At 36.4% G+C, this 12,862-nt stretch overlaps 1 protein-coding gene across 5 annotated transcripts in view; it reads right to left on the reverse strand.

The window, feature by feature from the left end:
* The window catches only part of LOC122725362 (rho GTPase-activating protein 29-like), a 77,703-nt gene that overhangs the window by 17,977 nt on the left and 46,864 nt on the right, over positions 1–12,862 (reverse strand). For all 5 annotated transcript variants that reach the window (XM_043962440.1, XM_043962439.1, XM_043962442.1 and 2 more), the window contains 6 exons: positions 10,139–10,203; positions 9,552–9,662; positions 9,362–9,442; positions 8,978–9,166; positions 6,940–7,077; positions 605–795 (listed from right to left, as the gene is read on the reverse strand). In XM_043962440.1, the coding sequence (XP_043818375.1) occupies positions 605–795; positions 6,940–7,077; positions 8,978–9,166; positions 9,362–9,442; positions 9,552–9,662; positions 10,139–10,203 (775 nt within the window). The remainder of the gene's footprint in view (positions 1–604; positions 796–6,939; positions 7,078–8,977; positions 9,167–9,361; positions 9,443–9,551; positions 9,663–10,138; positions 10,204–12,862) is intronic.

The raw sequence follows: 12,862 nt of genomic DNA on the forward strand, positions 1-12,862 counted from the left end.
AGCTGCCCCCTCTAATATACTTTCTATGGAATAGTGTACACTACAGTCATAATGTTGTACTATCTTATTCATGCTTTGAGGGCAGGAAGCATGAGTTATCTCAACTGTGAACATCGAAAAGTACTTAGGTAGTACTCTGCATAAAGAAAGCAGAATGTGCTCAACAAGTGTTTATTGAACCAACAGAAGTACCATATAAAATTTTTTAAGCTATACAATTATGATTGTTTAAACATATAAGGACTAATTTAATAGTTAGCAAGTCCAATGAGCTAAACTATATCCAAATTTTTCTATTCATTTTCCAGAAACTCTAAAGTCATTACGTCTAAGGTTCTTAGTTTCCCCCTTAGAAATGTTTTTGAAATTTAGAAAAAAATCCATAATTAATGGAAGCCTTTGTTTTTACCTGAATTGAGGAAAAATAAATCCCTTCAATCTATAATTTATCCCTTCTAACACATGTATTACTTCCAGTAAGGAGAGAGAAAAGTGATCGGAGTATGAAGCTCTTGTCAAAGAGAATAAATCTACTCCAACTGGACTTGAATTTGGCAGTAAATACGCCCCTTTTACTTAATTTCAATAACACATTAATTCTTACCCATCAATTTTTAAATTGTCACAAAAAATAGATTTACGGTGAACATCCTCTTTAGGGGAAGTTTTTGCCTTTATAAAATCCGCAAAGTTTCTCCCAGGGTCATATGCCTTGGCAGTGTCACAGAGAGACTGGTAGTTAATTGGAAGCGACAGAAGCTGCTCATGTTGTATCTGAAAGAGGTTTATTATGACCTGTTTGTCAAATAAAGATAAAGCATAAGAATGATCAGAAACCTTTAAAAAACAGATCTCTAAATGCACTTAGTTAAAAGTAATATCAAACATTATTTATAACATCTAAATTCTCACCTCTAAGGGCTCACTAAAGTGTGACAGGATTTATTCATAGAGCTATCTCTGATATATAGACTTGATGACTTTCTGCAAAATTTACTTTAAAAGAAACTTTTCAGGGGTGGGGACTGGGGGAGGAGAGGCTTTTTCCTACTTTAAAAAGAACCTGTCAGAAGAAACCCTCTTCTCCCCAACTGACTCAACTTAACATTGGAGGAGTGTCCCCTAGCACTCTATTCACCCAGACAGACACCTCCTGCCCTAAAGTCTTAACTTGGAATTAATGACATAAATTGGACATTTCACACCCTACTCCTAGCAGGATAGGCCAGCACAGTACGCATTTCCTTCATTTAGGTTATGTTTGTTTGTATTTCAAAAGCTAACAACTACTAGCCTTTCTGATTTGGATTTCAGATTTTAAAAGATGGAAGGAGCAGGGGAAGAATTTTTAGCAAAGGAGAAGGTACAGGACATACTCTTAGTGTGCAGATTTGCCCAACAAAGGAAAATTCAGAGTTAACATTTCTACTCATCTGCACCACTACATTTTTTAAAAGAATGACTTGTGCAAAGAAATTCTGAAAATCCCTCAAGCGTTTAGAACGTGGACATCTCTTTGTAGTGCCATACAGCCAATCTAGAACGTCTTTCCCTCACTGTTTCATTCATTCACTTATGCAGTCACTTATTGGACTGTCTTGGAGAAATTGCAAAGCTCTTTTAATTACCCCAACCCTAAGGAAAGCAAAGGCCCATCTTTTTGAGACCAACATTCTGCCATGTGGCAGTGGGACATAGACTCCAGAAGTGTCTGAAGAATTAAAAGTCAATATCATACAAAGGACAGTGACCAGTTGAATGGGGGTGTGTGGAGAGATGGCAAAATTCCTGTTTTCACATCAATTCTTTCTTTCTGTTCTACTTTGTATATGGAAAAGTCTTTTGGTGCTTGTTAAATTCAGAATTCTAAAAACATTAGTAAAATAGCCTCCACCTCACCACCACAGAGCTTCTATGCATACATTAAAAGCATCACAAACAAACACAAAGTTTCTACATTAGTATAAGGGGTTTTCATACCAGTTTTTCAAACCCATGAAACCAGAAGTCCAAATGACCAAATGAATGAACAAATAAAATAAAATGAAGCAGAAATGCCCTTTATTTTTAGGAAATCTTCAAGCAGCACACTACAGTGGAAAGAAGTCTGGCCTCACAGCCAGGAAGACATAGATTCTATTTCTACCTCTAACACAGACTGGCTATTTGACCCTGGGGGTGAGTCACTAGATCCTGCATTGTTCCAGGCTATCCCCTAGAACTCTGATGGTGTAGAGAAGGTCCTGACCTTGGGAGTTCCACACTGGAAGCTCCCTATATCAATAAAAATCCCAGTGCAGACTCCATCTTCTATGCCCTATAACAAATGTCTTATTGACACTTCTCACCACTTTTCCTTGTTAGCTAGATGAAAAAGAGTGCAATCTCCCAAGAAAAGAACAGTACTTGAAAAACTTCCAAAATGGCATAGCAAGATATATAATATACCTATATATATATATATATATATATATATATATATATATATATATATATATATATATATATATATGAATGTGTCTCTGTGTGTGTATGCATGTGTGCATGTGTGTCCAAGGAACAATGGAAATTTGAACTAGTGTTATGATTAAAAATCCATGACTGTGGTGCCACTTTTATACATGTCAATATAGCAAAATAATTTTTGTTACCTGTAAAATTATAAATTTTGCTTCTGTTTATACTTGTTCCATAGGGTGACTACATATTTTAATATTATTACATAAGTATACAATGTAACCATTAAAAATATTTTTTAAAAACATTAGATTAGGGGGGTGGCTAGGTGGTGCAGTGGATAGAGCACTGGCCCTGGAGTCAGGAGTACCTGAGTTCAAATCTGGCCTCGGACACTTAACACTTACTAGCTCTGTGACCCTGGGCAAGTCACTTAACCCCAATTGCCTCACTAAAACAAAAACAAAAACAAAAAAACCCCATTAGATTAGGAATCAAAGTCAAGATTCCAGTATGCTCTACTAATCTTCATTATTGGTAGATATTGGCAAGGAATTGTAGTATCTCATCTCTTAACATTAAGAAAATGTCATTATAAATTACTCAGCCTTCTCTTTCTCTTGTGAATTAGAGTGCTAATGACCTTTGTTGGCTAGTAAGCCTGGAAAATAGGGGCAACAGTGTTTTCTAGATGAAAGCTTCTTAAACTGTGGGTTGTAACCCCAAGTGGGGCTGCATAACTGAATGTGGGGGGTCACAAAAAATTTGGCAACAGTAAAAGGGTTTTGTATACCCATTTTATATATCTATATATCTGGAGTTGCATAAAAATTTCTCAGGCAAAAAGGGGTCGTGAGTGTTGTTAAGGGCTAAAATTCTAGCTAGTCTGTCTAAAATATCTAATGAGTGGTCGCCAATAAATTATAAGCTTCAGCAAGAGTTAGACTTTTAAGCATTTATTAAGGAGAATAAGAATTTGGTAAAGAGAGAGAGAAAGGCCTAGATTTCTATCTATTAAAGGGAGAGCACATTTTTAGCTCCCTTCTCCGCCAGCGTCCTCAGGAAAGAGCCCCAGAGTCAGCGCCAGTCTCTTCCTTCCTCCTCCCACTAGTCTGCGTCACTTCCTCCCGCCAAGAACTCTTCTACAGTAAGTATCCAGCAGGTGGCGTCATTCCAATCGTTACAGTGTAAAAAGTTTAAGAAGCCCTGGTCTAGACTGTTTTCCTGACAAGGAAAATGGAGTCATTGTAAATCTAATATTTCTCCAAATATAGAAACATAGCTACAGAAAATGTAACCCTGCTTCAATCAATATCAGTTTATTTATCCACAAGACTCATCAGAGGCTGATTCTGGGGACACAAAAACAATAGCAACATTGTTCCTATTCACAAGGGGCTTACTATGATAAAGTGAAGATCAAAACCAACTGGTATCCAAGGAAGTAGAGAGAATGACAAAGAGGAAAGAAATTCACCTTTAAAATATTGTCTTGTTTTTAGGTCATCACAGCTCTGGGAATTCTTTATAGACATGTATTATTACTAATCACCCTAAATGATGACTCATAAGTTTTCAGGAGCCTTCATCTACAATGGCATGTAGGTAAGTGAAAATTTTCCCACAATAAATACTTAAATACTTAAAACAATTTCCCATATGTATATACTTACCGTCCCTTCATGATTCGGCAGTAATTAAATTAATTTCCTCCAAAGTCAAGAATTTAGCATAATGACTGTCCTTTCCTCAGCCAACTTCCTTTTAACTAAAGCTGCCAATTCTGGGCCAGGCCTAACTACAGTTTAGCCAGTCAACAGACTGTGCTAAGCTCAAAAAACCAGTCTCCAGCCTAAAGGAGCTCACAGTCTAATGGGAGAGACAGTAAGTAAATAAATGGGTACAAATGATATACATAGGAGATATGGGAAATAATTAAAACAAAGCTGGAGCTAGAGTTAAGGAGGACTGGTAAAAGCTTCCCGGAGAAGGTGGGATTTTAGTTAGGATTTGATGGAAGCCAGGGAGCAGAGACAACAGAAAAAATGCTTAGAAGTAAGAGATAGGCGGGGCAGCTAGATGGCGCAGTGGTTAAAGCACCGGCCCTGAATTCAGGAGGACCTGAGTTCAAATCCGGCCTCAGACACTTGACACTTACTAGCTGTGTGACCCTGGGCAAGTCACTTAACCCCCACTGCCTGCAAAAACCAAAACAAACAAAACAAACAAACAAAAAAAGTAAGAGATAGAGTGTCTTGTTTGTGGAACAGGTAGGAGGCAGATGTCAATAGATCAAAGAATAATGGGAATGGGGGGGGAAGGAGGAAGGGAGAGAGACGGGGGAGGAGAGGGAGAGAGGATGACTGGAACGTGTGTGTGTGTGTGTGTGTGTGTGTGTGTGTGTGTGTGTTTTGAAGGGAAGGGGAGAGGGGAGATGGAAAGAAGGGCAGGGCAAAGAGGTGTTAATAAGAGTTTGGAAGACTCAATAGATGATTTCTATTGGTTCCCGAAGGTTATAGGGAGCCCACTGGAGTTTACTGATCATAGTCCAAGGACTCAGGACAACTTGAATTAGAATGATTTTAAAAGAATAGAAATCTTTAAATTAAAAAAGCTACCTACTCAGATAAGCACTGCTTTACTCCACAAGGGCAGCTAGGTGGCACAGTGGATAGAGCACTAGCTCTTGAGTCAAGAGGACCTGAGTTCAAATTTCACCTCAGACACTTACTAACTCTGTGATCTTGGGCAAGTCACTTAATCTCAATGACCTTAAACATCTGAGGCTATCTCCAATTATCCTGATGTATGTCTTGCCACTGGACCCAGATGGCTCTGGAGGAGAGAATGAGGTTGGTGCCTTTTTATAGCCTTCCCTCACTTAAATCCAATTCTGATGTCATGGTCCTCTATGAGAACAAAGCACAAACAACAACTCTACTGCACCTCAATATACACTATATCTGGCCACAATAGGTCACAAAGATGGTCAGTGGGCAGGGAGCAGTGGGAATTCCACTAAAATCTTAGATGCCAACTCTACCCAAACTGGGCCTTTTATGCCTCATGTGGCATAGAACTCCAATCAATGGTGATGCCAAGAAGGGCATTCTCAACTTCTTTCAAATAAACCAATATGGTTAAAATAAAATGGATACCTCCACATCCAGAGAAAAGAACTCTGGAATCTGAATGCAGATTGAACCACACTATTTCTACTCTTTATTTATTTTTCTTTTCTGAGATTTTTCCCTTTTGTTCTGATTCTTCTTTCACAGTGTGACTAATGAAGAAATATGTTTAATGTGATTGCTACATATATAACCTATATCAGACTGCTTTCTGTCTTTGGGGAGGAGAGAGGGAAGAGAGGAAGGGAGAAAAATTTGGAACTCAAAATCTTATAAAAATGTTGAAAACTATCTTTACATGTAACTGGAAAAAAATTAAATACTATTAAGATTTAAAAAAAGACAAAATAGATACTGCTCAGATGTCCACTCTGTAAACTCTTGTCATATTAACTTGCCCAAAATGCTTGTACTACCAACTCAATGTTGCATTCCAAAATTGTTTTCCCTTGGTCACAAATAATCTTTCTCATTTCTAACCTCCTCTGTCAATATCTGTACCATACCATTCAGTATTTTATTTCATGCTGTGTTTACTATTTGCCAAACATTTCATGTTTGTTGGTACTGGATTACTAAATATATTATAAGTTTTTTGAAGACAAGGATGTAGCCCTATACTTTTCTGTACACCAAAACAAACAACATAAAGCTTGTCTTTTTATGTCAAACTATTTCAAAGCAACCAAATTTTAAAAAAGAAATCATAAGTGTTAGACTCCAAATGATTCCCCTAAAATGTAATTCTCAATCTGAGGTAAATAAATCAAATTAAAAATGTATTGGTTGGCCAGAAACAGTGGAAAAAAGGAAAACAATTAGGATCATCATTCTCTATTCACAAATTATCTTCTGCTCCATTTTGTAAATATCAAGTGTAACAAGTGTTCAAGAACAGCAACTAATAGGTTTGTAGTGTTGGTAAAGGAATGGTTAGATAGCCAGATTAATTCTCTATCCCAGTCTTAGACTGAATTCTAAGACACACAAGCAACCTAGTATTTCTAGTAAAACCAGAGGAATAATAATGTTCAATGGAAAAACGTCACAATCTAGTTGAGACATAAATTATAATAATTTACATTTGCATAGTGTATTTTATATTTCATAAAAGGAAGAGGAAACAACATTCATCACCAACTATATAAAGACGGCAAGTACACTTCACAATTCTACAGAAAATCTGTAGGTTAAAAACCCAAACATATTGAACAAGAGAGATCAAATTTTCCTGTTAGTCTTCGTAAGATTCCTTTAGTTACAAACATTTGACAGTTTTTTCTCCCCTCCCTCCATACAGATTCCAAAAAAGAGGCAATATTCAAGTCTTTTGTTCCCTTAAATTACTTACAGCTTTAAGAGTCAGATCACACTGCAGGACAAGATTATGAAGTTGTATTAAAATTTCACTTCTAGTATGGTCTAAATCATTTTGCCTTTCTTCCATATTTGTCATAACAACTCTATAGTGTTCATTTGCTTCTTCAACCTGCAGGAAATCAGAACATTAAAGAATATTGAAGTTAATAATGAGTAATAGCCACTCAAAATGCTTTAATATGGGGCAGCTAGGTGGTGCAGTGGATAGAGCAACAGCCCTAGATTCAGGAGGACCTGAGTTCAAATCAGGCCTCAGACACTTGACACTTAACTAGCTGTGTGACCCTGGGCAAGTCACTTAACCCCAGTTGCTTCACCAAACCCCCCCCCAAAATACAAAATGCTTTAATATGGTCTCAATAGTTCTACTGAATATTTATTTATTTTAATTTATTTTTTTATTTTTTTGCGGGGCAATGGGGGTTAAGTGACTTGCCCAGGATCACACAGCTAGTAAGTGTCAAGTGTCTGAGGCCAGATTCGAACTCAGGAACTCCTGAATCCAGGGCCGGTGCTTTATCCACTTCGCCACCTAGCTGCCCCTGAATATTTTTTTTTTTAAATGTAGAGTAACCATTCTTGATCTCAACTGTCATCATCTTAAGAGTCAAGCAGCAGTATATGTAAACTGTCCAATAGGCAAATTTCATGAACTGACTATATTTTTGCCTCACATACATACTCCACCCTCTCTAGCTATTCTACCTCTGGCAAAATAAAATGAAATGAAATGAAACCAAGAAGAATTTGGAAGTTTTTGCTACATTGCTGCTGTTGGCCCAACTTCCAGAGACCAAAAGGAAGTCTTAGTTTTTTTTTTTCCTTCAGAATTATCTTTGGATTATTGTATTACTGAGCATAGCTAAGTCATTCATAGTTGATTATTACGCAACATTGCTATTATTGTATGACCTCCTGGGTCTGCTCATTTCTCTTTGCATCCGTTCAGGTAAGTCTTCCCAGGTTTTTCTGAGAGCATCATGCTTGTCATTTCTTATAGCACAATAGTATGCCATCACAATAATTTAAAACTATTTGTTCAGTCATTCCTCTATTCATGACATTTCCTCAATTTCCAATTTTTGCCACCACTAAAAGAGCTGCTATAAATATTTTTATACATATATTACCTTCTTTTTTTGTTCTATCCCTTTAGGATACAGACCCAATAGTGGTATTGCTTGGTCAAAGTATATGCATGGTTTTATAGCCCTTTTAGCATAGTTCCAAATTGCTCTATAAAATGGTTTGAGTAGTATACAACTTCACCAAGAGCTAGGTGGCACAGTGGATAGAGCTTTGGCCCTGGAGTCAGGAGGACCTGAGTTCAAATCCAGCCTTGGACACTTGACACTTACTAGCTACAAGACCCTGGGCAAGTCATTTAAATCCAATTGCCTCAAAGATCCAGGGCCATCTCCAGTTGTCCTGATGTATATCTTGCCACTAGACCCAGATGGCTCTGGAGGAACAGAGTAAGGCTGGTGACTTTGAACAGCCCTTTCTCACTTAAATCCAATTCAATGCAAGTCATGACATCTGTCATGGTCCTCTTCAAGAATGAAGGACAAACAGCCACCAACAATGCATTAATATCTCAGTTTTCCCATATACCCCTCCCCAACATTTGTAATTTTCCTTTTGTCATGTTAGCCATTCTAATAGGTATGAGGTGGTAGCTTAGAATTATTTTAATTTTATCTAATCAATAGTTATTGAGAACATTTTTCACGTGATTATAGATAGTTCTGATTATATGATCTGAAAACTAACTATTCATATCCTTTGACCATTTATCAAATGAGAAATGGCTCTTGTTTCTACAGATTTGACTCACTTCTATATATGAGAAATGAGGCCTTTATCAGAGAAACTCGTGTAAAACTTTTTCCACAATTATCCTTACTACGTATTTCCCTAAATCCTATTTTCCCACCATTTACCCCACTCTTTCTTTTTCTCTCTTCTTTCACCCTGTCCAGTCTCAAAAATGTTTTGTAAAACCTTACTTTTTGCAGAGCCTCTTCTTCCAGCCTTCGCTTTTTCTCTAACTGCTTGCTGGCCTCTCTCCCAAGCCCTCCACTTGAACTCAGATGCTCCTCTTCAGCATGCATTGTGGAAGATTTGGCTTTTTCATATTCATTCTGTTGTTGTATACAGTAGAGTTTTGCCTTTTTGAGAGATGCCTCTGTCTCTTGCTATGTGGGGAAAAAAGACATTGAAACATTATACTTTCTGCACATTAGGTAACTTAGCTACAAGAAAGCTCTGAAAAGTATTACATAAGAAGAGATGCTTAAATACTTGGCAGGTATTCATAGATGTGAAGCAGGGCATGAAAAGTGGTAAGAAAGAGAAGATTGGTTATTGTCATATTCCGTTTTAATACAAACCATTTTCTTCTGTTCTCGTTGCCAAATCTCTTTAATTGCTTTCCTCTGTTTATCCAATTCACTTTTTCTCCCAAGGAGAGGCTATCAAAGATAAAAATTGATAGGTTTTTTTTTTCACAAGTTAACATGTCCAAAAAAGTAATTTTGAATTTAAAAGCAATAGAAATCACAAATACTTTTAAGTTTTTACCTGAACAAATTTGTTGGCTTGAAGAGCTGCTGCTGTTTGTTGTGAAAGCTGACTGCTCTCAATATCATTATCAAAAGCATTTAAGAATAAAGCCTGGAATGGCATAAACTCCTAAGGTTTAAAAAAGTAAAGTCAGTTCCAAAGCAGAAATGTAGAAAAGTTCCTGCCTCCACCAGGGTCATTGTGAGGAAGGTGCTCTGTGAGATGGAGAGTGCCATGAGAATCAATGGGCCCATACCTCTAACCAGAAACAGACTGAATTCCATATTATAAAGACAACTTATCTAGGCTTCATTCAGAGTATTTTTTCTGATAACTGAAATCAGAGTTGACAATGATTATGACAATGATCCTTAAGAAAAATTAATTGTAAAACTAAGGATCAAAACCTGTTTTGGCAGAGAAAAGAGTATATCCCACTTTAAAATGAATCTACACCAAAACGCTACTGTCTTAGACCAATAAAGTTAGCCCCTAATTAGATATTATGCTTCACAATCAAATACTTCATTCAATCAAGGATAGGTGACTGACAAAACTCTTAAGCTACCAACTTGTCAAATCCCAGAAGTTCACAATGTATTTACCTGAAGGCCAATAATGGCTTTAGTTGTCTCTGCCATCTTTGCAATGTTTCTAGCACACTCCAATTCTGGAAAGGAAAAGTTCTAATTAATTGTGATCTTTAAAGCAAAAACTACAGATGTTTCTATATTACAATAAAAAAATTATATGGGTCATATGACTAATGATGAAAGACTATACATTTAAAAAATTTTTATACCCTTTCGAATATCTCCAAAATAGGAATTATAGATAAGAGATAAAGTAATTTCAACCATCTACAGTCTAGGACACCAAGGATCCGAACAAGGTAACAATTCAGTGAACTAACAGGAAAGAAGGCTAATCTCTAGCTCTTAACATGCTTACTCAGCACTCCTTCCCCCTCACCATCCACACAACTCTTGAGAGTAGGGCCACAGTAGCTAATCCAAGGGCCAGCAAAAGAACTCAACTATACTCACTCCCATCAATGCCACAAAAAAGCACAATGAGAGAACTGAGGAACTGGGGTAGGATACAGATACCTGTATATGGCTGTGAAGCATTCTACTAAGCCTGAGCAAAAAGCCCAGCATACAGCTGAACCAGTTCTGTTCCCTCTGAAGTTACTTGAGGAAGAAACTGAAGATAATATAAGCCATGAATTCCTTAGCATGGCAAGAGACTGAAACAGCTTTGAGGTCTAACTCCTAGGAAACCATACTCAAAAGGGGAGAGAGTTAGAAAGTGAACTTAATTCATGATCTTGAGCATGGGAAGATATTAATAATAAAAGGGAATATGGATTCCAAATCACCTAAAACAGTACAGGCATTTATGAATAAATATCATAAGATAAAGAAAAAGGAATCAACATTTGATGAGGCAGAGGACCTATGGATTCTCAAGAGAAAATAAAACTGCAGACAGATGTTCTTGAATTTTTTTTAAAAGAAATAAGAATTATAGAAGCAGAACATATGGCCTGTACTACAGAAATAATTGACAGACTAGAAAAACTTAAATGTACAGTGGAAAGTATGACCAAAGAAAGAAAAGCAACAATAAGCGCAAATGCAAATACACAGGAGTGAAGGAAAAGAAGCAAAAAAGGAATAACATTAAAAGAAAATGTGGTATTTAAATAAAATATTGATCTCAAAGACATAATGCAGAGAGACAATTTAAGGATTCTGGATCTCTCAGAAGAATATAACAAGCCAAAAAACCAGAACATTATAATGCAAGAAATAACATAAGAAAAGTGCTCAGAAAATCTGAACACAGAAAACAAAGTGCCAATTAAAAGAATCCACAGATTGCCTCCAGAAAAAAAAAAGAATACTTATGCTATAAAAACTTCAAAAAAAAAAGCATGGTAACTAAATTTAACAACTCTCCTGATAACAAATCCTGTAAATGACTAGATGAATGACCTTCAAATATAAAAGAAAGGAAATTTGAATAATGCAAGACTATTCTGCATCTACCAGAAACCACAGGAGTGAATGGAATAGTGTTCTAAAGAAAGAAGGAGCTCAAGATGCAACAAAAGGTCCTATACCACAAACCTGAGCCTGACATTAATCAAAAAGATGCATACTCAGTGAAAGAGACTTTAAAACTTTCCTAGAAAGAAAATTAAACCTGAAGAAATTATTTGCTTTTCAAAATGTCAAACAAACATATAAAAGGTAAACAAATAACACAACCAAAGACAACCACCAAAATAAGACAACAACAAAGAGACACCTGTAAATCTACAGGTTGTTTTTTTTTGGGGGGGGGGCTAAGTTAAAGAGTGGAAGGATGTACAAAAGGGGAAAGAAAAGGAAGAATAAACAGGGGAATAAGTAATGTATCTTAACTGAATCAATGGTTTAATAATGACAGGAAAAATAACTCCTATAGACTCTCAGGAAAACAAGAGACTATAGGAGAATGGATGAGGAAAGAAAGAATTGAAAAAGGAGGAAGTAGGAAATCTTCTATCAGTAGTGGGAGAGGGTACAACTAATGCATGCTCCATGGGAAAAGAGATTCTATAAAGGAGAATAAGGAACTTACATAGTTATAACCTGCAGAGATTTAGCACTTAGATCACTCATTCTACTTCAGGAGAAGGGGAATCAGAGAGCTCTTAAAGGCAACTGACATCTACAAAAAGGGGAGGGGATGGACCCAGTGAAGAGAGTTCAAGGCAAATGGAAGGAAAATGACCATGGAAAGAAGCAATGGTTAATGACAAACTGCTAAATCAGGGACAGGAAAATTCCTACAATAGGAAAATATTCTTATCATCCACTGAAATTGCTATTTCTAAAAATGAGTCACAACAATAAAAGAGGGCCAGGAAACAAGATCTACAAGACAATAACAAAAAATGTTTAGAATAAGGAACTCAAAATAGAGATCTTAAAATGTTTTAATTCCATTAGGAAGACAGAGACTAACAAAGGAATAAATAAGTATATGATCCATGAATCAAAGAATAAAAGACTAAAACTGACAGAAAGGGAAGATAAATAATAAAGTGAACAAGGGGAAAATTCCTTTTTTAGAAAAAAGTACAAAAAATGAAACTTGTAAAATGAGCAAAACATATCGAAGGGTAAGAGAAGAGATTTTACTTGAGTACTTAACTGAGAGGAAAAAGAGGAATAACTAGATAAAAGAAAATGGAACTAATACGCAAAACTCCAACAGTAGAAAAAAGGTTAACAAATGATAGAGTGGAGAAAGACTTAAGGGTAACTAGAAGAGCC

The sequence above is a fragment of the Dromiciops gliroides genome, chromosome 4 (genome assembly GCF_019393635.1).
Source record: "Dromiciops gliroides isolate mDroGli1 chromosome 4, mDroGli1.pri, whole genome shotgun sequence".
NCBI classification, from domain to species: domain Eukaryota; kingdom Metazoa; phylum Chordata; class Mammalia; order Microbiotheria; family Microbiotheriidae; genus Dromiciops; species Dromiciops gliroides.